Below are 26,902 nucleotides of genomic sequence, written 5' to 3' on the forward strand. Positions count from 1 at the left end.
CCTGTCAGCCTACCTACCTGCCTGCCTGTCAGCCTGCCTGCCTGCCGGCCTGTCAGCCTGCCTACCTGCCTGCCTGCCGGCCTGTCGGCCTGCCTACCTGCCTGCCTGCCTGCCGGCCTGTCAGCCTGCCTACCTGCTGGCCTGCCTGCCGGCCTGTCAGCCTGCCTACCTGCTGGCCTGCCGGCCTGTCAGCCTACCTGCCTGCCTACCTGCCGGCCTGCCTGCCTGCCTGCCCTGAGTTTTGACCTTAATGACTCAGCTGTGTTTCTCCAGTCCACCAATTCTGCCCTGATATCATCATAACAGTTACAATAATAATCCATCCATTATCTGAACTGCTTATCCTGCTGTCAGGGTCGCGGGATGCTGGAGCCTATCCCAGCAGTCATTGGCCGGCAGGTGGGGAGACACTCTGGACAGGCCGCCAGGCCATCACAGGACACACACACACACACACACACACACACCTAGGGACAATATAGTACGGTCAATTCACCTGACCTACGAAACCGGAGCCCCCGGAAGAAACCCACGCAGACACGGGGAGAACATGCAAACTCCACATAGAGGACGACCCAGGACGACCCCCAAGGTTGGACTACCCCGGGGCTCGAACCCAGGACCTTCTTACTGTGGGACCACCGTGCTAACCACTGCGCCACCATGCTGCCCCTGACTGAATGTCCTGTATTTATTATCCAACACCAGCGATGTGTATACTGCTCGTTTTTTATGCAAGCAGTGAATGGCTATAATGAATGAATGAAGAACAACAATCATAATAATATTAATAATAAGATAAAGCCCCATAATGCATCAGCTAGTATTTTTGCAAACTGAAAGTTCAGTTCTACCCTTGAAAGATTAGGGCTGCTAAGTCCGCGGTGGCGTAGCGGTCTAAGCATCGGCTTGGTGTGGATGCAGTTGCCCACTGGGGACTGGGGTTCGCGCCCCGGTCTCGTCAGATCCGACTATGGCCGGACTCGACGAAGCAGCGATCATTGGCAACGCTGTCTTCGGGAGGGGGGCGGAGTCGGCTTGTGTTCGTCATGTGAATGCGTCTCTGTGTGTGTCGGAAAAACAGTGGTTCGGCTTGGATTCGCCTTGTCACGAAAGTGGGGAGGCGTCTCCTCCGAGACTGCCGGCCGGAGAGATGCAGTTGGCGAACGCATGCAATACGAGGGTGGGTGTTTGAATTAAAATAGGGATCAATTGGCCACTAAATTGGGAGAAAAAAGGGGAAAATCAGAAATAAATTTAAAAAAAAAAAGAAAGATTAGGGCTGCTGGGATTGCCCAGTCTATTCTGTAACACCAGAGCTGCTCTCTCTCTCTCTCTCGCTCTGTCTCTCTCTCTGTCTCTCTCTCTGTCTCTCTCTCTCTCTCTCTCTGTCTCTCTCGCTCTGTCTCTCTGTCTCTCTCTCTGTCTCTCTGTCTCTCTCTCTGTCTCTCTCTCTCGCTCTGTCTCTCGCTCTGTCTCTCTGTCTCTCTCTCTGTCTCTCTCTCTCTCTCGCTCTCTGTCTCTCTCTCTCTCTCTGTCTCTCTCGCTCTGTCTCTCTGTCTCTCTCTCTGTCTCTCTGTCTCTCTCTCTGTCTCTCTCTCTCGCTCTGTCTCTCGCTCTGTCTCTCTGTCTCTCTCTCTGTCTCTCTCTCTCTCTCTCTCTCTCTGTCTCTCTCTCTCATACTGCACACCACCAAACTCCCACCAGCTACTAAAGTCACTTCCCAGCAACCAGCAATGAAGTAAAAGTAAACTCCTCTCACCTCACCATGTAGAGAAGAGAAGCAAAGTGAAAGCAGAAGAAACCCAGTGAATTAAGCCAAAAAACACACTCAAGCTCATTCAAAGCCCTCACTCAGGCCGACACCCAACCTTCCCGCATGCTGTGCAGAGAGAGAGAGAGTTTTTATTTTTAAAAAGCATTTATCAAAAAGACGGAAAAAAGTCCCAAAAAAAATCTTTTCCATGACAAAGAAATGACTGTACAGCACGGTTAAAGGAACAGTTTCATCACTTACTTAAAATGGTCTTGAATCTTAATTCTTCCCCTGCCACAGAACGTGATGCATCATGAGAGCAGCACTTGCTGGTAAAGTCCCCCGTGTTACTCGGTCCTGTAAAGAATCTAAAATCAACCCAGACTCTGGCTTTCACCAGTGAGAGGACAACAGGAAGTGCTTCCTGCCCTGCCCTGTTCTCCACTCTGTTCTCCCTCCTACTGTAGATGGACAGGTTGGCCTCCCCCCACTACCAGATTTGGTAGTTGCCACTTGGAGGCGTCAGAGTTTTTTTGCCACTCCCAGGATGAAGACTCTTAGACCACCTCTCACCAAGCAGTCTAAACCTTCCCCAGTGCATTGAAAAGGTTGCAGAGTCTTCTGCTTCAGTAAAAACAACCAAGGACGGTTTCCACTTCGCCACAAAAAGGGCATTAAAATCTCTCTCTCTCTCTCTCTCTCTGTCTCTCTCTCTCTCTCTCTCTCTCTCTCTCTCTCTCTCTCTCTCTCTCTCTCTCTCTCTCTCTCTCTCTCTGTCTCGCTCTGTCTCTCTGTCTCTCTCTCTCTCTCTGTCTCTCTCTCTCTCTCTGTCTCTCTCTCTCTCTCTCTCTCAATTCAGTGATGCTTTATTGGCATGACTGCATTCATTTCCATGTTGCCAAAGCGGGTGCCAGTGAAACAGGTTAACAGAGTATTAAAGAAAATAAGAGATAAATAAAATAAAATGAATGGAAAAAAGGAACAGGTAGAACTGGGCGAAATATAGAGCAGTATTTGAACAGTAATTGACAGTAATTGGAACAGTAGTGGGAACAGTAATTGGAACAGTAGTGGGAACAGTAATTGACAGTAATTGGAACAGTAGTGGGAACAGTAATTGACAGTAGTGGGAACAGTAATTGGAACAGTAGTGGGAACAGTAATTGACAGTAATTGGAAAAGTAGTGGGAACAGTAATTGACAGTGTTTTGGTCACTCACTGACCCTTAGGCTATGGCACAGGTTCCCAACCTTGGGGTCGTGGGGTCACATGGAATTGAAATGGAGTCGTCTGAAATTTCTAGTGATTCATCAATCCAAATAATGATGGCCCGGCGGCCTATCAGGGTGTCTCCCCGCCTGCCGCCCAGTGGCTGCTGGGATAGGCTCCAGCATGCCCGCCCCCCTGAGAGCAGGATAAGCGCTTCAGATAAAGGATGGATGGATAATAATAAAAACACCACACACGATTGAAAACAACTCACTTCCCCGCATAAAGAGCGAGTTCTCAGCACATCTCGACTCACGTGACCGACGTGCAGAGTCCCACGCTCACACATAGCGAGCGAAGTTTGCAAGCAAACCAGAGCGACAGACATGGAACGAGTTCTTCGCCCGTCTGTGCCCTCCACGTGTTTGAGAGAAATGGAGAAACTGACGTCAAACAGCAAGAGAGAATACGATGAAAGCTTCCTTCAGTCTGGATTTACTGGCATAACCCAACACAACGAGGAAGGGCCGCGGTGTCTGCTGTGCGGTAGCGTCCTGTCTACGGACAGCACCAGACCCAACAAGCTCAAGAGACATTTTGAGACGACGCATAAAGAACATGTAGGCAGACCAGAATCTTGCTTTGAGGAGACATGTGCCGAGCTGAAGAAGCAGCGGGCCTCGAAGGCATCTTTTCAGCTGAGCTGGTATCCTGTTCTCGTTGCAAAAGCTGTGAAGCCGCATACCATCGCTGAGCCAGCTGCCACTGAAATGGTCAAAACGCTGTGTGTGTGTGTGTGGGGGGGGGGGGGGGGTTCAAAACCTGAAGACGACACCATGGTCTGATAACACAGGGGAAAGGATAGATGCAGCGTCTAATGACCAGGCGCACGCTGACGGAACAACCAGGGAGCTCCCCGGCCTGTGTTCTGCACATGGAGGTCAGCACAGCAGCAACTAATGGCCGTGCCATTGTTCATTATATGCAGCCGAATCTCACATGGCACTCGCACAAGGACACTCTGGTGAGCAAGGCAAGGCAGCGCCTCTGTCACCTCAGGCAGCTGAGGAAATTCCAAGTGTCCCGGAAGATCCTCCAGTCCTTCTACTCTGGGGCAGTGGAGAGCATCCTCACAGCATGCATCTCTGCCTGCTTTGGAAACGGCTCCGCCCAGGACAGGAAGGCTCCGCATAGGGTAGTGCCTTCGGCTGAGCGCACTATTGGTAACTCGCTCCCCACCCTGCAGGACTTGTAGACCAAGAGGTGCCGAACCAGAGCCTACAGGATTATGAAGGACCCTCAGCACCCCAACAACGGACTGCTCCAGCTGCTGTGGTCAGGCAAGCGCCTCCGCAATCATGCTGCAATACAGAGAGACTGAGACGGAGTTTCTTTCCTCAGGCGTAAGGACTGTGAACTCTGACCTTACCGGGCCCCCGTCGCTGACCCATACTGCCCCCCTCATGCTCCAGCATGCACACGCACACACACACACACACAGTAAGGTAACCGACTACACGTAACTCATATTATTTACATACGTACCTCATAATTGAGCACATATACCTCAGCTTTCTGTTTTTAAGTGCTTTGGGTCGGACCCTTTAGTCGACTGGTTAATGTGAACGTGGTCACCGTGGTGCAGGAGATCCGGGTTCACGTCCCGGATGTGGCGGTTCCCGGAGCAATGTATGTGCATATGCTATATCACTGTATATATTGTGCTGTTTTCTTTTCACAGAGAGTCCTAAAGCTGGTGATTGTATATTGCAGATTGGGACGCGTGTGTACCTGTTCTACTCTGTTGTTTGCACATGTCATTTCCGAGCTCCTACCTTCTTCTTTTCTCTCATTCCTCTGCACTCGGGACCTGTACTTGTGTGGATGTGACAAATAAAACTCTTGAATCTTGAATGCTATTCACAAGGATGTTTTGTACTGTCTCCCGCTTCCTGAACCAGAGACTGTCAAGACAATGTGCGATGTCCCCCGCCACTGGACGGAGACGAACAGCCTTCCATGGGAGTGCTTGGTAGGGTTTTTTACAGACGGGGCGGCGAGCAGGCCTACGTCCGTTAATCGTGGAACTGGCCCCTCTGTAGGATGGAGTCATTGCTTGACTCACCATGAGCAGCTGGCATCTGAGGGAGTGTAACAGTGTTAATCACACAGTGACACACTGTGTTACAGTAACACACTGTTAATCACACAGTAACACACAGTGTTACAGTAACACTGTTAATCACAGTAACAGTGTTAATCACACAGTGACACACAGTGTTACAGTAACACGATGTTAATCACACAGTAACACACAGTGTTAATCACACAGTAACACACAGTGTTAAGCTAACACTGTTAATCACACTGTAACACACAGTGTTAATCACACAGTAACAGTGTTACAGTAACACGATGTTAATCACACAGTAACAGTGTTACAGTAACACTTAATCACACAGTAACACACAGTGTTAATCACACAGTAACACACTGTTACAGTAACACAGTGTTAATCACACAGTAACACACAGTGTTAATCACATAGTAGCACACAGTGTTAATCACACAGTAACACACAGTGTTAAGGTAACACTGTTAATCACACTGTAACACACAGTGTTAATCACACAGTAACAGTGTTACAGTAACACGATGTTAATCACACAGTAACAGTGTTACAGTAACACTTAATCACACAGTAACACACAGTGTTAATCACACAGTAACACACTGTTACAGTAACACAGTGTTAATCACACAGTAACACACAGTGTTAATCACATAGTAGCACACAGTGTTAATCACATAGTAACACACACTGTCAATCACACAGTGTTAATCACACACAGTGTTAATCACACAGTAACAGTGTTAATCACACAGTGACACATAGTGTTACAGTAACACTGTTAATCACACAGTAACAGTGTTACAGTAACACTGTTAATCACACAGTGACACACAGTGTTACAGTAACACAGTGTTAATCACACAGTGACACACAGTGTTAATCACATAGTAGCACACAGTGTTAATCACACCAGTGTTAATCACATAGTAAAAGCGGTTGTGAAGAGGTAGGTTTTGGTTGGTGGTGTGAAGGTGGACAGATCGCTGCAGTCTCTGATTGGGGAGAGAGTTCCAGAGGGAGGGGGCAGCAATGGAAAGGGCTCTGTCACCCCAGGCCAGGTCCGGTGCCTGGTCCTCTGTGATGGGGACGGGAGGTTGACATCGGAGGAGCCAAGGCTCACTTTGATTTGAACTCCATATGGAGATTTGTACAGCCACGTCTGAATTCAGACGGCATGTTGACTCAAGCGTGTTGTGTGTCTACAGGTCAGAAGGCCTTCATGTTCCGTGTGGAGGACCTGCGCAGAGGCACGGTGGTCTACCAGCACTCGGACAGCGACTCCACCCGGGACCACATTGTCTTCCGCATCAGCGATGGACGTCATAGCATTCGCCACAAGTTCCCCATCAACATCCTGCCCAAGGACGACACGCCGCCCCATCTCATCAACAACGTGGCATTGGAGGTGGAGGAGGGAGGCGACGTGCGGCTGGAGGAGTACATGCTGCTGGCCTCTGATCTGGACTCCAGCGACGACCACATCCTGTTCCAGCTGGTCTCCAGACCCCGTGCTGGCCACCTGCTGAAGAAGAACTCCCCCCAGCAGACCGGTAAGGAGGAGCAGCTTGTTCTGCCTGGGGCTGGCTTGAATTTAGTTGTCCCATAATAAGTGCTGAAACAGTTAGTTGATTAATCAATAGACAGAAAATTAATCGATTACAAATTTGGTGGTCGATTAATCATTTGAGTCATCATCAAGATAAAATACCAAACATCTGCTGGTTACGGTTTCATAAATGCTAAGATTTGCTCGCCTTCCTCTGATTTAAACCATTATGAAATCAGTGCTTGAGGTATTGTTGGCTGTTGGTCAGACGAAGGAGCGGTTTTAAGATGTGAGGAGATGTGAGTCACGCTTGTGCAGGTGTAACCAGTTTAGCCAGCTGTGTTATGTTGTGAAAATGAAGACAGAGGTGATTATTTTGGTCCACCCAGTGTTCCTCCGGTTCTCCTGTGCTGTGATCAGCATTGAGTGATTTGCTGACTGAAATACGGTCGACTTCTGGTTTACTTTCAAGACTCATACCCGACTGTGTATTGGGTTTTACCAGCCCACCTTAGATCAAACTTCTGTGTGACGAAAGCTCTGATTGGCTAACTCTAACCCTAAACCTAACCAATCAGAAGCAGGTTTTCCTGGACCTTAACCAATCAGAGGTAGGTGTTCCCGAAATGGGTTGGAAAAAAAAATCTTTCGCTACCTGAATACATAATATTTTGACTCTGTCGTTGCCGCATTATTATGGATCCCGCTGCTTTTCATGGCAAGACACGCCCCATATAGCATTCCCCCACCCGCAGCGGTTAGTACTCGTTGCTTCCATTGGTTAGGTTTAAGGTTTAGGCTTGGGCTTAGTTGGGGTTAGGGTTAGACAATCAGAGGCAATTTACAAAACAGATTAAAATGACCAATAAAACCAAGACTGTGAGTTCTGCAGGCGGAGATGAGCCACGTCTTCAGGCTGAGGATTCTGCTGAAACGCCCCACTCCACGGGCCAGGGTCAGAATAGGACCTGAGATAAAAACAGACTTTCCGCACGTACTTATAAAGCTGAAAAGGTTATTAAAATCCTTTTTGGTTAATTCAGACTGCTGATGAGCTGCATCGTTTGTCCCCGCATGAGCGATCACTCAATTGGTGGAGGATGGGACTGAGCAGATAAACTCCGAAAATTTTTTCAGGATATCAGGGATTGCGGCTCCAGGGGAACAGTGAGTGGCTGCGTTGGAAAAAAAAACAACGGATGTTCCTGATTATGGAATTCCCAACTATTAATGTGGTTGGGGGGAAAATGGGACGTAATGATGTCGGCCGTGGATGTACACGAGCCACACTGTGTGTTGAAATCGCAGACTGGAGATGTGGTGTCTTGTGAGGAAATCATTGTGACGTCTTGTGATCCTGCAGGAGCACCAGTGGAGAGCTTCCTGCAGAGAGATCTGAATCAGGGACTCATTTACTACCAGCATGACGGAGAGGAGCTGTTTGAGGACTCCTTCGACTTCATTCTGTCAGACAGCCACCAGCCACCCAACCTCTCTCAAACACATGTAAGACCAGATTTCTTCTTGTTTATTAGTTGTTGTTGATGTTTTGAGACAATACCAACACCTTGTCGAAGGAAAACTGTTGTCTTCCAGTAAATTCAGGGATTTGGGAGTTTTGGTGAAGATAAACTATGGTAGCTTTGATCACAAATAACTTTTCCACAGAAGACATTCTGTCTTCATCTTTAAAACCATTTAATCAATAAATGCTACATACTACTACTACTACTACTACTACTTTTGGCTGCTCCCGTTAGGGGTCGACACAGCGGATCATCCCTTTCCATCTCTTCCTGTCTTCTGCGTCTTCCTCTGTCACACCAGCCACCTGCATGTCCTCCCTCACCACATCCATAAACCTCCTCTTTGGCCTTCCTCTTCTCCTCTTCCCTGGCAGCTCCATATTCAGCATCCTTCTCCCAGTATACCCAGCATCTCTCCTCCACACATGTCCAAACCATCTTAATCTCGCCTCTCTTGCTTTGTCTCCAAACCGTCCAACCTGAGCTGTCCCTCTAATATACTCCTTCCTAATCCTGTCCTTCTTCATCACTCCCAGTGAAAATCTTATCATCTTCATCTCTGCCACCTCCAGCTCCACCTCCTGTCTTTTCATCAGTACCACTGTTTCCAAACCATACAACATAGCTGGTCTCACTACCATCCTGTAAACCTTCCCTTTAACTCTTGCTGGTACCCATTCATTCATCATCAGCCGCTTTTCCGGGGTCAGGTCGTGGTGGTGGCAAGCTAAGTAGGGCACTCCAGACGTCCCTCCCCCTCATTTGTGAAAACTGCAACACGTTCCAAAAAGACCACCCAGGTGAGCGATGAGGAAAAAAGCAACAGAAGGAAGAGCACAGTCATCCCGTATGTTTCTGGGGTCTCCGAGAAACTCAGGAGAATTTTCAACAAACACCGCATCCCGGTATACTTCAAACCCAGCAACACACTCCGACAAAGACTGGTTCATCCCAAAGACCGTGTACCACACACCCGGAAAAGCAATCTGGTGTATGCTGTACAATACAATGAGGATTGCACTGACCTATACATAGGAGAAACCAAACAACCACTACACAAACGGATGGCCCAACACAGAAGGCCAAACTCCTCAGGACAAGAGTCAGCAGTCTATCTACACCTAAAGGAGAAGACACACTCCTTCCAGGACAGCAACGTACACATTTTGGACAGAGAAGATAGATGGTTTGAAAGAGGGGTGAAGGAAGCCATCTATGCGAAACTGGAAAAACCATCCCTCAACAGAGGAGGAGGTCTGCGACACCACCTATCTCCCACTTACAATGCCGTCCTTTCATCTCTACTCAGGAGACTCAAGAAGCCTAGCCTCCAAGAACAACAGTCGCTCACTAACGGCTCCAACGACTCTCAGGACCACTGAACAATGAAGTCGAAACTAACACCCCCAATGACCGTCGCTGCTAAACAAATGCAAATCAATAGCTCTGATGGCGACGGACACAGCTGGACATCGGTACACAAAAGAGCCACGCATATCTATAGCTCTGTTAGCGACGGGCGTTGGTAAACATCGAGACACAAAGAGCCATGGACATCTATAGGTCTGACAACGACTCCTAGAGGATAAATTCTGAGTCTCATCAGCAGCCAGTCAGACTAGCTTGGTCTAGTCAGAAAGGCACGAACTGAGGAAGCCTCTTGGATGAGAGGCGAAACGTCTTCACGGATATATACCAAGTCCAGTTGCACTTGATTCAACTCCTTTGGGTTCCCTCATACATATCCTGCACCACTCCTACATACTTCTCTGCAACTCCCGACTTCCTCATACAATACCACATCTCCTCTCTCAGCACCCTGTCGTATATTTTCTCTAAATCCACAAAGACACAATGTAACTCCTTCTGGCCTTCTCTATACTTCTCCATCAACATTCTCAAAGCAAACATCACATCTGTGGTGCTCTTTCATGGCATGAAACCATACTACTCCTCACTACTCACCACCTCTCCTCTTAACCTAGCTTCTATTACTCTTTCCAATATCTTCATGCTGTGGCTGATCAACTTTATACCTCTGTAGTTGCTACAGTTCTGCACATCGTCCTTGTTCTTGAAAATCGGTACCAGTATGCTTCTTCTCCACCTCTCAGGCATCCTCTCACTTTCCAAGATTGTGTTAAACAATCTAGTTAAAAACTCCACTGCCATCTCTCCTAAACACCTCCATGCCTCCACAGGTATGTCATCAGGACCAACTGCCTTTCCACTCTTCATCCTCTTTATAGCTGCCCTCACTTCCTCCTTGCTAATCCACCGCACTTCCTGATTCACCATCCCCACATCATCCAACCTTCTCTCTCTCTCTCATTTTCTTCATTCATCAGCCCCTCAAAGTACTCCTTCCACCTTCTCAGCACACTCTCCTCACTTGTCAGCACATTTCCATCTCTATCCTTGATCACCCTAACCTGCTGCACATCCTTTGCAGCTCGGTCCCTCTGTCTAGCCAATCAGTACAAGTCCTTTTCTCCTTCCTTAGTTTTTAACCTCTCACACAAGTCACCATATGCCTTTTCCTTTGCCACCTCTCTTTACACTTTACGCCACATCTCCTTGTACTCCTGTCTACTTTCTTCCTCCCTCTTAACTATCCACTTCTTCCTCGCCAACATCTTCCTCTGTATACTTTGCTGTACTTCCTTATTCTGACATCAAGTCTCCTTGTCTTCCTTCCTCTGTCCTGATGACACACCAAGTACCTTCCTAGCTGTCTCCCTCACTATTTCTGCAGTGGTTGCCCAGCCATCTGGCAACTCTTCACTACCACCCAGTGTCTGTCTTAACTCCTGCCGGAACTCCACACAACAGTCTTCCTTCTTCAACTTCTACCATTTGATCCTTGGCTCTTCCTCTTCTTTGTCTCCAGTCATCCTATAAACCACCATCCGACGCTGCCTATCTACGTTCTCTCCTGTCACCACCTTGCAGTCTCTAATCCCTTTCAGATTGCACCTTCTACATAACATATGGTCCACCTGTGTGCACTTTCCTCCACTCTTGTACGTCACCCTGTGTTCCTCCCTCTTCTTGAAATATGTGTGGTGAATACATAGTTCAAGAAGCCAATCCCATCCTTTGTGCAAAATCCACCACCATCTGTCCTTCCACATTCCTCTCCTTGACACCATCACCTACCCATCACCTCCTCATCACCTCTGTACTCTTCATCAACATGCCCATTAAGTCTGCTCCAGTCACCACACTCTCTTGCTTGGGTACCCTCTCCACCACATCATCCAACTCACTCCAGAATTCTTCTTTCTCTTCCATCTCACACCCAACTTGTGGGGCATATGCGCTGATAACATTCATCATCATACCTTCGACTTCCAGCTTCATACTCATCACTCTGTCTGACACTCTCTTCACCTCCCAACACACTCTTGACATACTCTTCCTTCAGAATTACCCCTACCCCATTTCTTCTCCCATTCACTCCATGGTAGAAGAGTTTGAACCCACCTCCAATGCTCCTGGCCTTACTCCGCCTCCACCTGGTCTCTTGCACACACAGTATACCTACCTTTCTTCTCTCCATCATATCAGCCAGCTCTCTCCCTCTACCAGCCATAGTGCCAACATTCAAAGTTCTGACTTTCACCTCCACACTCCTCTTCCTCCTCTCCCACTGCCTCTGGACATGCCTTCCTACTCTCCTTCTCATTTGCCCAATAGTAGCATAGTTTCCACTGGCACCCTGCTGGCCAACAGTACCGGTGGAGGTCGTCGGTAACCCAGGTCTCGATTGATCTGATATGGAAATCTGATTTATGATCCGCATATTTGATTTGGCAAAGGTTTTATGCCAGATGCCCTTCCTGATGCAACCCTCCCCATTTATCCGGGCTTGGGACCGGCACTAAGAATGCACTGGCTTGTGCATCCTCAGTAACTGGATTCAATAAATAGTAACAATAGATAAATAAATACTATGTACATCAAATTTGAATACCACTTTTGTCCCAATATATTTATATTCCACAGTCTGGCTCGTAGGTTCTGGGGTAAAACCCATTTCCTTGTCTTGCCCCCACATAGACAGTGGTGGTCCATGTGTTCCCAGTAAAGGACCAGTTACCGGTGGAGGTATCTGGCAGCGTGCGCTCCCTGACGGTCAGAGAAACAGACGTGCTCTATCTGACACCAGCACACCTCCACTTCACTGACAGAGAGAACCCGGACACCGACCTGTCTTACACCATCACCCGGCCCTGCTTCAGCCCAGCACAGCCCGGGTAAGGATGGAGAATTCAAATGAAGCCTTTCAGTCTTTGTTTGGCCAGTCAGTGGTTCTGAATCAGAACAATGTGTCACATCTTTCAATTTTTATACCCAGATAATGTTGAGTTTGACTTCTCCATACCGAAGTCTCCTGTGCCATCTCTCCCAGTAACATCTACAATCTGTACCAGTTTATTTGTGAGACTTAGCATCATGTTGATGTCATTTGTAATACTGTAGTTCTGTCACGATGACATCATGAAGATGTCATAACATCGGGGGGGTATTCTGGTTATCTGGTGGTTTGCATCAGCAGGGATGTAAACATTTTCAAAGAACTCTGTTTGCAGGTTAATGGATGCGGGTCGTCTGATCTACACAGACAGTACCAGCGCGATGAAGAAAGACCACATGCTCCCTGTGTTAAAGTCCTTCACACAGGTACACCCCAGAATAACACACAGGAACACAGGTACACCCCAAAAGAACACACAGGAACACATGAATGCATCTCTGAATTAACCAGTACATATCAGTCTTAACATTATGACAGTGTAGTACTAGTACATATCAGTCATACATTATGACAGTGTAGTACTAGTACATATCAGTCTTACATTATGACAGTATAGTACTAGTACATATCAGCAGCTAGCATGTGTCTCCTAGCATTTGTCTCCTGTCTCCTAGCATGCAGTCAACCATATGAAAGTGGCCTTCATGCCACCTATGGAGGACATTGGTCCAGAACCACTGCTGGTCCAGTTTGTTTTCTCCGTCAGTGACCAACATGGAGGCTCCATCAATGACCTCCTCTTCAATATCACCGTCACCCCCGTGGACAATCTGACGCCAGAGGTCAGGGGTCAAACCACCTGCATTAATCAACTTATCAAATCTTTTTTATTGATTTTATTTCATAATAGATATATTTCTAATGGTAGGTTCTCCTTTTGGCAGACAGCTGGTGTAGTGCCCCCTGGAGGAGGTAGTGTTCAATCTCTTGTTGAAGGTCCAGCTGAATGCTGCAGGGAAAACTAAAGTGCTGATGAATGTGTTTTTCTTTCTCCTCCTTTTCATCCGTTCACAGGGTTCCCTGTGCTACCTGGAAAACCTGAACATTGATAGAATAGTTTTCCAGTCATAGAAAAATCTGGAGAAAACTAAATTTGATCAAATGCCCTGGAAATATTGAGTTGATGGAAAATTATGAAGTTATATTTGTTATCCACCAAGATGGTGTTTTTAGTGTAGTTTTTATCTGAGATGTGATATTTGTCGCCATGTTTCTGTGCTGAGATGTGACATCAGTGTGTGAAGTCTGGGCGGCATACGGCAACCTTCTGTCAGCACCACCTAGCATGGATGTCCAAGATAAAGTCCCGGAAACAGTCCTGGGAAATGATTTCCTGAAGAGTGGGAACCCTGCTTTAGTCTTTGGTGAAACAAATTTCATTTCTCCTTGTCTCTCCTTTGCTTCAGGTCTTCACCAACCTGTTGCGGGTGGAAGAGGGTGGGGGGGCATTTGTGACGGAGGAGCACGTGTTGGTGCAGGACAGGGACAGTCTGGAGGAGGTGCTGCGGGTGGAGGTGAAGAGGGAAGCGCTCCACGGCCGTCTGGAGCTGCAAGGCCAACTGCTTGGCACTGGAGACAACTTTGCGCTAGCGGACCTGAGAGGCCTACGGCTCAGGTGAAATAGAGATGGATTACAGGCCAGACCTACATGTGAAGCACACCTCAGCTGTCAATCATGTTGAACACACCTCAGCTGTCAATCATGTTGAGCACACCTCAGCTGTCAATCATATTGTACTTGAACCCACCTGTGGTGATCACATCCGTCCATGATCAATATCAGCAGGTGATACAGGGATTTTTCTGAGTCCTCTGGAGAGTTTAGACATACTGAATGTTGGTAGACAGAGAGATGTGAGAGACAGACAGATGTGAGAGAGACAGACAGATGTGAGAGGTTTGATAATTAGATTTGACTTTGTTGTGTTATGAGTCATTGTGAGGTAGTTGTGGAGGCTGACACACTGTGATGTGTAAACACTAAGTTTATTATGGAGGTTTGCTAACTGAGTGTCAGGGAGGGGCAGGAAACGGTAAGTAGTAACTTCCTCCTGCTCTTTCTCCAACATATCAGTGTAGTTGGATTCTCTGTTGAGAATTCTGGTTGAGTTCTTCTGGTTTTATTTTTTCTTTTGCATGTTTAACATCAAGACGCCTGAGTTTAAATTGAATTTGAAAAAGAAACAGTTGCAGCACAGCAAAGAAAACACAAGACAGAAGACTGAAAACACAAGAAAGAAGACTGAAAACATAAGACAGAAGACTGAAAACATTAGACAGAAGACTGAAAACACAAGACAGAAGACTGAAAACATAAGACAGAAGACTGAAAACATAAGACAAGACTGAAAACACAAGACAGAAGACTGAAAACACAAGACAGAAGACTGAAAACATAAGACAAGACTGAAAACACAAGACAGAAGACTGAAAACACAAGACAGAAGACTGAAAACATAAGACAGAAGACTGAAAACACAAGACAGAAGACTGAAAACACAAGAAAGACTGAAGCAGTGAAGGAGATCTCAGATCTTAACCAGCTGACTCTGAGTAATGACACTAGATTCATGTGGAGCAGTATGACAAAATACACACACTAATACACACAACATACAGCTTATACACAGCATACATCTTATACACAGAATATACACCTTATATACACAATATACAATATACAGCTTGTACACAAAGTATACACCTTATACATACAACATACAGCTTATATACAGAATATACACCTCCCTACACAATATACACCTTATACACAGAGTATACACAGTGTGCATTTTAACTTCTGGAGCGATTCTGAATTGCTGGCTCATCTAAACTAGAGTAAGTATCATCTTTCTTGCTTAACAAGTTGCTATTAGTCTTATTCCAGCTGCTTGAGTATTGGTCCTTTTCTCTATACATCTGCTGCTGGTTCCTAGTGGGATCTTATTCAAGCTGTGGCTGTTTTTCACCTACGAGTGTGCCCTTAAATATTTCTTGTTGCCTAGCTGTTTTGACTTAGTTATCTGTTTAGATTATAAATATATTCCTTGGTAACTTGCTGCTTGCAGTTTTAATAGTTTTATGTGAGGTTTGATAGAGTTTTACGTAAGTGACCAGTTTCTGGGCAATAGGCCTACTTTCAGTGTACCTCTTTGGCCAGTTGGGTGTTAAGTAGCCAGGGTGTGATCTGCACTCCTGGCAGACAATTAGCAATGAGTGTTCTTTAAATCACTGCTGCTACTTGGAAGCGTCAGGCAAACAAGCCGAGGGCAAACATGTCTAGGCTGAACAAAGGCTAGCGTGAACAAAGGCAAGCGCGACTTTTTCAAGCCAAGACTTCGTCGAGCAAGGACTCTTTTTCTCACACTCCCAGAGCTGGGAGGCGGGGTGGTGGTACTGGCCTGCTAATCTCCCTGAAATGGAAATACTTTCTTGTTTCCATTCCACAGTTTTCTCCACCCTCTTTTGAATTTCATGCTGTTACTGTCTCTTATCCAGTCAAACTCACCGTCGTGGTTGTGTACCGCCCACCAGGCCCCCTTGGTGAGTTTCTGGAGGAGCTTGACACACTTGTCTCGCACTTCCCTGTTGACGACTCTGCACTTATCCTTCTCGGTGACTTCAACATCCACACTGACAAGCTAGATCCTCTTCTCTCTTTCCTCTCCTCCTTTGACCTTCACCTCTCACCCTCTCCTCCTACCCACAAGGCCGGCAACCAGCTGGACCTCATCTTTACTAGACACTGTCCTATTTCCAATCTCTCTGTTACTCCCCTCCAGCTCTCTGACCACTATTTCATGTCCTACTCTCTCTCCCTCTCTTCACCTCCCTCAGGCCCTCCCCCTACCCACATGGTTTCCACCCATAGACACCGCCACTCTCTCTCCACCACTGATCTTTCTTCCTCTGTTACCTCTATCTTCCCTACACCTGAATCGTTCTCTCTCCTACCCCCTGACACTGCTACTGATCTTCTTCTCTCTATCCTCTCCTCTTCTCTGGACAATCTCTGTCCCCTCACCTCCAGGCCTGCACACCCAACTCCACCTGCCCCTTGGCTGTCCGACTCAGTACATACTGACAAACGGAGCCTGAGAGTGGCAGAGCATAAATGGAGAAAAGGCAAACTCAACTCCCAGAGGACCTTCTCAACTTCCAATCTCTTCCTTCCACTTTCTCCTCCTCCCTTTTTGCTGCTAAGGCTGCCTTCTATTGCTCTAAAATCCTATCCTCTGCCTCTAATCCTAAGAAACTCTTTGAAACCTTCTCTACACTTCTTCAACCCCCACCTCCTCCTCCTACTTCCTCCCTTCTCCCTGATGACTTCGCTAACTTCTTTGACAAGAAAGTAAACGACATCCGATCCTCCTTTTCTCACCACCCAGTTAGTGCTGCTTGCACTAGCCCACCCTCTGCACCCTCTTTCACCTCTCCACGTCCCACCCTATCCCACCTCGTTCCCCTCTCCCCCGACGAGGTCCTCAACCTCATCACATCCAGTCGCCCCACCATATGCTCCCTTGACCCGGTCCCCTCCCCTCTTCTTCAGTCTATAGCACCTGAACTCCTTCACTTTCTAACCCTCCTCATCAACACCTCCCTCCAGGCAGAATGCTTTCCATCTGCCTTCAAGACTGCTAGAGTCACCCCCCTTCTCAAGAAATCATCACTTAACCCCTCTGATGTCAAAAACTACAGACTGGTTTTTCCTTTCTATCCAAAACTTTCGAACGTGCTGTCTTTAACCAACTTTCTTTGTGCCTCACCAGAACAACCTCCTGGACCCCAACCAATCTGGGTTCAAGGTGGGTCGCTCAATAGAGACGGCCCTCCTTGCAGTGACAGAATCGCTGCACTCTGCGAGAGCAAACTCTCTCTCCTCTGTCCTGATACTCCTGGACCTGTCAGCTGCGTTCGACACAGTGAACCACCAGATCCTCCTCTCTACCCTCGAGGGGCTGGATGTCACAGGCTCTGCACTCTCAATGTTTACATCCTACCTGATGGGTCGCTCCTACTAGGTGACATGGAGGGGATCTGTGTTGGAGCCTCTCAGACTGACTGCAGGCGTTCCACAGGGTTTGGTTCTGGGTCCTCTCCTGTTCGCCCTGTACACGACATCCCTGGGTTCTGTTATTCGCTCGCATGACTTCTCTTACCATTGTTATGCTGATGACACCCAGCTGATCTTGTCCTTTCCTCCCTCCGACATACAAGTAGAGACACGCATTGCTGCGTGCTTGACTGACATCTCGGAGTGGATGGCGACACACCAACTGAAGCTCAATGTGGACAAGACAGAGCTGATGTTCCTCCCGGGGAAAGGTTGCCTGCACCGAGACCTGGCCATCACCATGACAACACCGTGGTGACACCAACTTGGACTGCGAGGAATCTGGGTGTGATCAGTTCTCCCACACAACTCCCCTTCTCATTTCCCTACACTGGCTCCCAGTAGCTGCTCGCATCTAGTTTAAGACTCTGGTGCTAGCCTACAAGGCAGTGAAAGGAACAGCTCCTTCCTATCTCCAGGCCATGGTCAAGCCCTACACCCCCGCCCAACCACTTGGCTCTACTGCCTCGGGACGCCTGGTTGCCCCATCCCTCAGAGGCCCCTGCTGCTGATCGACCCGGTCACGGCTCTTTCCTGTCCTGGCCCCACAGTGGTGGAATGAAATCCCCACTGATGTCAGCACAACGGAGTCGCTGCCCATCTTTCGGCGCAGGTTAAAAACTCACCTCTTCAAGAACTACTACCCTGTTAGTTGTTCTTAGCACTTTCTATTGTATTCATTCATTAAATAAAAATCTCTTTCTTGCGCTTTTACTGTAGCACTGGTTCTGCTCTTAGATGCTTGTTTAGAGAGAAGATGCACTTATGACCTCTGATGACTAGTAGTTCTCCTGATTTTCTACGTGAAATGATGCTCTTATTGTAAGTCGCTTTGGATAAAAGTGTCGGCTAAATGACTGTCATGTAATGTAATATACCTTATACACAGAATATACAGCTTATACAGAGTATACACCTTATACACACAATGTAAACCTTATACACAGAGTATACACCCTGTACACAGAATATACACCTTATACACAGAATATACACATTATACACAGAGTATACACCTTATACACAGAGTATACACCTTATACACACAATATACACCTTATACACAGAGTATACACCTCATACACAGAATATACAGTTTATACACAGATTATACACACAATATACACCTTATACACAGAGTATACACCTTATACACACAATATACACCTTATACACAGAGTATACAGCTTATACACAGAGTATACACCTTATACACCTTATACACAGAGTATACAGCTTATACACAGAGTATAAACCTTATACACCTTATACACAGAGTATACACCTTATACACAGAATGTACAACTTATACACAGTATACACCTTATACACAGAGTATACACACAATATACACCTTATACACAGAGTATACATCTTATACAGAGAATACACCTTATGCACACAATATACACCTTATACACAGTATACACCTTATACACACAATATACACTTTATACACAGAGTGTACACCTTATACACAGAGTATACACAATATACACCTTATACACAGAATATACACCTTATACACAGAGTATAGAGTTTATACACAGAGTATACAGCTTATACACAGTATACAGTTTATACACAGAGTATACAGTTTATACACAGAGCAGTAAGTGTAAATATGACCACTCCTCTGTATCAAGCTCTGTACAGAAGATAAATGAATGAGAGGATGTAGTTCATAGATACATATGACAGGGCGGCACCGTGGCGCAGTGGTTAGCGTGGTCGCCTCACAGCGGGAAGATCCTGGGTTCAAGCCCCGGGGTAGTCCAACCTTGGGGGGTCATCTTGGGTCATCATGTGGGTGGAGTTTGCATGTTCTCCCCGTGTCTGCGTGGGTTTCCTCCCACAGTCCAAAGACATGTAGGTCAGGTGACTCAGACATGTAGGTCAGGTGAATCGGACATACTAAACTGTCCCTTGGTGTGTGATGGCCTGGCGGCCTGTCCAGGGTGTCTCCCCACCTGCCGCCCAGTGGCTGCTGGGGTGGGCTCCAGTGTCCCTGCGACCCTGAGTAAGGATGGGGGTTTGGATAGTGGATGTGATCCATAGTAACTATGACAGGACCAGTCAGTAACATGGCAGCCAGTGCAGGTGTTGGGTGGAGGACATGGCTGGTGGATTTACTGCAGAATATTTACAGGTACGTCCATGATGACTCGGAGACCAGCGAGGATTCCATCGCTTTTACAGTCACAGACGGACACAACACAGCTGATGTCAGCCTGCCCATACAGGTGAGGTGTCCTGACAGCAGGATGACTGTCTGCCAGTCTTTCTGTCTGTCTGCCTGCCTGCCTGGCTGTCTACCTGTCTTTCTGTCTGTCTACCAGTCTGTCTGTCTGTCTACCTGTTTGTCTGTCTCTGTGTCTGTCTGTCTGCCTGTCTGTCTCTACCGGTCTGTCTGTCTGTCTACCAGTCTGTCTGTCTGTCTACCTGTCTGTCTGTCTGTCTACCTGTTTGTCTGTCTCTGTGTCTGTCTATCTGCCTGGTTGTCTGTCTACCTGTATGTCTGCCTGCCTGCCTGTCTCTCTGTTTGTCTACGCATTTGTCTGTCTCTGTGTCTGTCTACTCGTCCGTCTACCAGTCTGTCTGCCTGTCAGTCTGTCTGTTTCTGTATTTGCCTGTCTGTCTGCCTGTCTGTCTCTGTGTCTGTCTGTCTGTCTGTCTGTCTGTCTGTCACAAACACAGTGAGACCAATATTGAGCAGCTCCCTGTGTACTCCTTACTCATCCATCCTGTAAAACCACCGAGTTACCCTGAACGTTATTATGTTATCCTGAACTTTATTATGTTATCGTGAACTTTATTATATATACACCAAACTTTATTATGTTATCCTGAACTTTATTATATACACCAAACTTTATTATGTTATCCTGAACTTTATTATATACACCAAACTTTATTATGTTATCCTGAACTTTATTATATACTCCAAACTTTATTATGTTATCCTGAACTTTATTATATACACCAAACTTTATTATGTTATCTTGAACTTTATTATGTTATCCTGAACTCTATTATGTTATCCTGAACTGTATTATATACACTAAACTTTATTATGTTATCCTGAACTTTATTATATACACCAAACTTTATTATGTTATCTTGAACTTTATTATGTTATCCTGAACTCTATTATGTTATCCTGAACTTTATTATATACTCCAAACTTTATTATGTTATCCTGAACTTTATTATATACACCAAACTTTATTATGTTATCTTGAACTTTATTATGTTATCCTGAACTCTATTATGTTATCCTGAACTGTATTATATACACTAAACTTTATTATGTTATCCTGAACTTTATTATATACACCAAACTTTAATATGTTATCCTAAACTTTATTATATACACCAAACTTTATTATGTTATCCTGAACTTTATTATGTTATCCTGAACTTTATTATATACACCAAACTTTATTATGTTATCCAGAACTTTATTATATACACCAAACTTTATTATGTTATCCTGAACTTCATTATGTTATCCTGAACCTTATTATATATACCAAACTTTATTATGTTGTCCTGAACTTTATTATATACCCCAAACTTTATTATGTTATCCTGAACTTTATGTTACCCTGAACTTTATTATGTTACCCTGAACTTTTATATACCCCAAACTTTATTATGTTATCCTGAACTTTATGTTACCCTGAACTTTATTATGTTACCCTGAACTTTATTATATACCTTGACCTTTATTATGTTATCCTGAACGTTATGTTACCCTGAACTTTATTTTCTACCCCAAACTTTATTATGTTATCCTGAACTTTATGTTACCCTGAACTTTATTATGTTACCCTGAACTTTATTATATACCCCAAACTTTATTATGTTATCCTGAACTTAATGTTACCCTGAACTTTATTATGTTATGAACTTTATTATGTTACCCTGAAGTTTATTATGTTACCCTGAACCACAGTCTTCTGCTGCTGGTTACTGGGAACTGACCAGTACAGTCATAGTTCTACAGTGTGGGTAAGCCTCAGTGGTGATCCATTTAAATGAGGTGTGATAAAGTTGTCTTTGAAGACCGCCATCTGTCAGTCTGGATGGGATTTGAGCCGGCGATGTTGTGGTTCTTTGACTCTGGTGGGTGGACTTTATTATGAACTTTTTTTTTTATGGTCATGGCTGTTTTTTAGGTCGTGCCCGTGAACGATGAGCCCCCCCAGCTGGGGAGGGGTCTGCGGGGGGAGCTGCAGTGTGAGGAGGGCGGCCGGGTGCAGGTGACGGTGGAATACCTGTCCGCCACGGACGCTGATAGTGATGACTCCAGACTAATGTACATGTTGGCCCGCAGCCCAACCCGAGGAGAGTTGCAGAGGTCCGGGCTTACTGTGGACAAGTTCTCCCAGCAGGATCTCCTCCAAGGGGCCATCTACTACGTCCACCGCGGTGAGCTCCACCACATCAGTGATGGTGTTTAAAGGACACAAAGCCAAATACTGAGCATGAGTATGACATTTAGAGAGATTTGTCCTTGTAAAAGACAGACTTCCTTTCACCATGGAACCATAAATCAGAATCAGAATACTTTATAAAATGAGGAGTGAAGGTGTGAACATGACGAAGAAGCAGCTGTGTGTCAGGTTAGATTGTGAATGTGATGCAGAAGCAGCTGTATGTCAGGTTAGATTGAAGGCTGAGATGAGGGACTTTAATTGTCCAACTTCCAATTTGTTTTTCCTTGCGAAGATAATTAGTTTTTTATCCACTAGATTAATATCTATCTAGGAAAAATATTACCAGATGTTCATGATAACAGGTGTGCTCTAATCTGTAACACTGATCCTGTTGCCTTTATGATATTTCCATTTAATAATAATAATAAGCTACTCATCAATAAAGCCATATTGCAAAAGGTCAAATCGAAGAAAAGGAACTTGTCAACAGCGTGGATTGACTATAGGAAGTCATTTGACAGCATGCCATACTCCTGGATAGAGAAGAGCCTCAAGATCGACAGAGTCTGCCCAACACCTGTCAAATTCATCACGGAGAGTATGAAGACCTGGAAGACCACCCTGAATCTCCATCATGCAGAGGGGTCATTAACATCGAGACCGATCAACATCAGAAGCGGAATCTTCCAAGGGGACTCACTATCACCACTGCTCTTCTGCCTTGCACTAGCACCACTCAGCAATCTACTGAACAACAGCAGCTATGGGTAAAAATCACAGAATGGTAAACTGACTCACCTGTTCTACACTGACGACCTCAAGACGTTTACCAAGGACAACAATCAGCAGAAGGGTCTACTCACCATCGACAAGACCTTCAGCGATGACATCAAGATGGAATCGACAAGTGTGCCAAAGCCACTTTCTAGAAAGGAAGACTTACCAAGACTGCAGACTTAGACCTTGACACTGACACCGTAATCAAAGCGCTAGACCAAGATGGCACATACAACACTCAACCATGAAGGAGAAGATCCGGAAAGAGTACCACAGGAGAGTGCATATGGTACTGAAGAGCAAACTCAGTGCAGCTAACAGAATTGAAGCTATCAACACCCTAGCAATACCTGTAGTGACGTACAGCTTCAACATCATCACTTGGAAACTGAACGACATCAAGAGACTAGACACCGAGACAGGAAAGATGCTGACCATGGAGAAGCTGCACCACCTGAAAGCAGACGTCGACAGGCTGTACCGACCAAGAGCTTCAGCAGGACGAGGCCTAGTCCAACTCAAACTGACCTTCACGACTACCACGATCAAGCTGGATGCATACCTGACAAAAACAGATGACCCACTCCTCCAAATAGTAGAACATCAGATCTACTCCATCAATAAAGCTGCACAACTCAAGAAAGAGCTTGATGTCCCAGAAACCCCTCCAACAGAAAATGAGGCAACTACCATCTACGTATGCCAAACGAGTGAAGCAGAAGGCAAAACAGCATGGCCAGCGGCAACTGCAAAAAAACCTGGGAGGACAAAGCAATGCACGGGAAGGACCCACAAAGAAAGAACGATGCAGATGTGGACCAACAAAAGACACACCAGTGGCTGAGGAGCACCGGGCTGAAAGCAGAGACGGGGGGCCTGATAATCGCTGCACAAGACCAGAGCCTGGCAACTACATCCTATTACCATCGCATCATCAAAGGTGGAACAGACCCAAAATGCAGAATCTGTGGAGTGTACGAAGAAACCATCGACCACATCGTCGTCTCAGGCTGCCCGGAACTGGCAAAGACCGAGTACATTTACAGGCACAACAAGGCAGCAGCATACCTGCACTGGAAGACCTGCAGGAGTTACAAGATCAAGACCACTGAGAACTGGTACGAACATCAGCCAAACACGGTCACTGAGGACAATGACGTCACCATCCTCTGGGACACGCCCATCCACACTGACAGAGAGATGAGAGCCAACAAGCCCGACATCGTTATCAAGGACAGGAAGCAAAAGAGGTGCATGCTCATCGACATGGCAACACCATCCGAAACAAACACCTCAGAGAAAGTCACAGAGAAGCTGACCAAGTACAAAGACCTGGAGACTGAAACCACCAGGATGTGGGGAATGAAGACCGGAACAGCACCAGTGGTCATCGGAGCTCTAGGATTCATGAAGAAGGGACTGGAAAAGTTCACCAACCGTATCCTAGGAAACATCAACATCCATGCAGTCCAGGAGATCTCCCTAGTCGGAACAGCCCACATATTACGATGAGTACTGTCAATCAAGTGACGTCTGCCCTGTAGTGCCTCAGGTCCATAGCTTGGACCCGGCTCTACAGGATGGAAAACAGGAAACACGAAAGAAATAATTATAATAATACATTTATATAGTGCTTTTTCTAGACACTCAAAAACTTAAATTAAACTTAACTCCTAAATTAAACTCTTGAAATTAAAATTTAGATAAGTTTTTTTAACATTTTTAAAAATGTTTAATTCTTTAAATTAAAATTAAAGTCAACACTGACTCTCAATCATAACCAGGGGTGGATATTTAAAAATGGTAGCAGTGTCATCTCATTTACCAACCAAACTCTTTATTTCACATTATAGCAAGACCTCTGATGTGTGTGTGTGTGTGTGTGTGTGTGTGTGTGTGTGTGTGTGTGTGTGTGTGTGTGTTCCGTGCAGGGCAGGAGATTGGACCTGAACCAGTTTCAGATACGGTCACACTCATTGTGTCAGATGGGGAAGCTGGAGTGATTGATGGCTGTTGCCATGGAGATGCCCCACCCCCACCTGTCCCTCTCCACGGGACACTTCCCGTTTATGACCTCAATGTCACAATACTCCCTGTCAACAACAAGGTCCCCAGCATCACCATGGGTAGGTCCTCATCCTGTACTATGACATCATGAGGGGATCACGGTGACGTGGGCTGCCGGTCAAACCCAGGTACAGGAAGTGAGCCCCGCCACTCTGCGTTAAAACAACAGATCGGCTGGGCTCACTTCCTGTGTGTGTGTGTGCGTGTGTGTGTGTGTGTGTGTGTGTGTGTGTGTGTGTGTGTGTGTGTGTGTGTGTGTGTGTGTGTGTGTGTTTGGATGGTAAAACTGAAAGCGGCTGGTGAATTTAACATGTTCCAGTCTCATGGACTTGTTTGCCTCAAAGCCCATTTGAAAACCATGACGCTGACTGAGACGGAGGCAGAGCTTTCTGCTCAGGTTTGTCCGGAGGTGGAAAATAATGATTTACAACTGCTCTTTTTACAGTCACGAAGTAAAGTTGTCCCTGAAATGCTACTTTTTCTTTTTTTGGGGGGGGGGGGTTCTCACCAATTGTACCTGTCCAATTACCCCACTCTTCCGAGCCGTCCCGGTCTCTGCTCCACCCTCTCTGCTGATCCGGGGACGGCTGCAGACTACCACATGTCTCCTCCCATACGTGTGGAGTCACCAGCCGCTTCTTTTCACCTGACAGTGAGGAGTTTCACCAGGGGGACGTAGCACGTGGGAGGATCACGCTATTCCCCCCAGTTCCCCCTCCCCCCCGAACAGGCGCCCCAATCGACCAGAGGAGGCGCTAGTGCAGCGACCAGGAGACATACCCACATCCAGATTCCCACCTATAGACAGGGCCAATTGTGTCTGTAGGGACGCCCAATCAAGCCAGAGGTAACACGGGGATTCAAACCAGCGATCCCCATGTTGGTGGGCAACGGAATAGACCGCTATGCCACCTTGACACCCCTGAAATGGTACTCTTTTAGTCACAGAAAGTTGAGTCAGGTCATCTGGACACAACGTTTATTGACAAAAACGTTTCATCCTCATCTAAGTGACCTCTTCAGTCTCACCTGACTGCAGGTGTCCCCACCCTTATAAACAACACAGTGACTGCAGGTGTCCCCACCCTTATAAACAACACAGTGACTGCAGGTGTCCCCACCCTTATAAACAACACAGTGACTGCAGGTGTCCCCACCCTTATAAACAACACAGTGACTGCAGGTGTCCCCACCCTTATTAACAATACAGTGACTGCAGGTGTCCCACCCTTATAAACAACACAGTGACTGCAGGTGTCCCCACCCTTATAAACAATACAGTGACTGCAGGTGTCCCACCCTTATAAACAATACAGGGACTGCAGGTGTCCCCACCCTTATAAACAATACAGTGACTGCAGGTACCCCACCCTTATAAACAATACAGTGACTGCAGGTGTCCCCACCCTTATAAACAATACAGTGACTGCAGGTGTCCCCACCCTTATAAACAATACAGTGACTGCAGGTGTCCCCACCCTTATAAACAATACAGTGACTGCAGGTACCCCACCCTTATAAACAATACAGTGACTGCAGGTGTCCCCACCCTTATAAACAATACAGTGACTGCAGGTACCCCACCCTTATAAACAATACAGGGACTGCAGGTACCCCACCCTTATAAACAACACAGTGACTGCAGGTACCCCACCCTTATAAACAATACAGTGACTGCAGGTACCCCACCCTTATAAACAATACAGTGACTGCAGGTACCCCACCCTTATAAACAATACAGTGACTGCAGGTACCCCACCCTTATAAACAACACAGTGACTGCAGGTACCCCACCCTTATAAACAATACAGTGACTGCAGGTACCCCACCCTTATAAACAATGCAGTGACTGCAGGTGTCCCCACCCTTATAAACAATACAGGGACTGCAGGTACCCCACCCTTATAAACAACACAGTGACTGCAGGTACCCCACCCTTATAAACAATACAGTGACTGCATGTGTCCCCACCCTTATAAACAATAGAGTGGTGTAACGACCCAAACC

The 26,902-nt window shown here is 46.3% G+C and overlaps 1 protein-coding gene across 1 annotated transcript in view; it reads left to right on the top strand.

Annotated features, from left to right (window-relative positions):
- Nucleotides 1–26,902, top strand: part of frem1b (Fras1 related extracellular matrix 1b) — a 133,846-nt gene that overhangs the window by 32,721 nt on the left and 74,223 nt on the right. Inside the window, exons 8-16 of the mRNA XM_056276936.1 lie at nt 6,306–6,650; nt 8,010–8,152; nt 12,235–12,431; nt 12,768–12,858; nt 13,108–13,275; nt 13,900–14,108; nt 19,759–19,852; nt 21,791–22,043; nt 24,760–24,954. Of these exons, the coding sequence (XP_056132911.1) occupies nt 6,306–6,650; nt 8,010–8,152; nt 12,235–12,431; nt 12,768–12,858; nt 13,108–13,275; nt 13,900–14,108; nt 19,759–19,852; nt 21,791–22,043; nt 24,760–24,954 (1,695 nt within the window). The remainder of the gene's footprint in view (nt 1–6,305; nt 6,651–8,009; nt 8,153–12,234; nt 12,432–12,767; nt 12,859–13,107; nt 13,276–13,899; nt 14,109–19,758; nt 19,853–21,790; nt 22,044–24,759; nt 24,955–26,902) is intronic.

Source organism: Lampris incognitus, chromosome 3, assembly GCF_029633865.1.
Source record: "Lampris incognitus isolate fLamInc1 chromosome 3, fLamInc1.hap2, whole genome shotgun sequence".
Taxonomy (NCBI): Eukaryota; Metazoa; Chordata; class Actinopteri; order Lampriformes; family Lampridae; genus Lampris; species Lampris incognitus.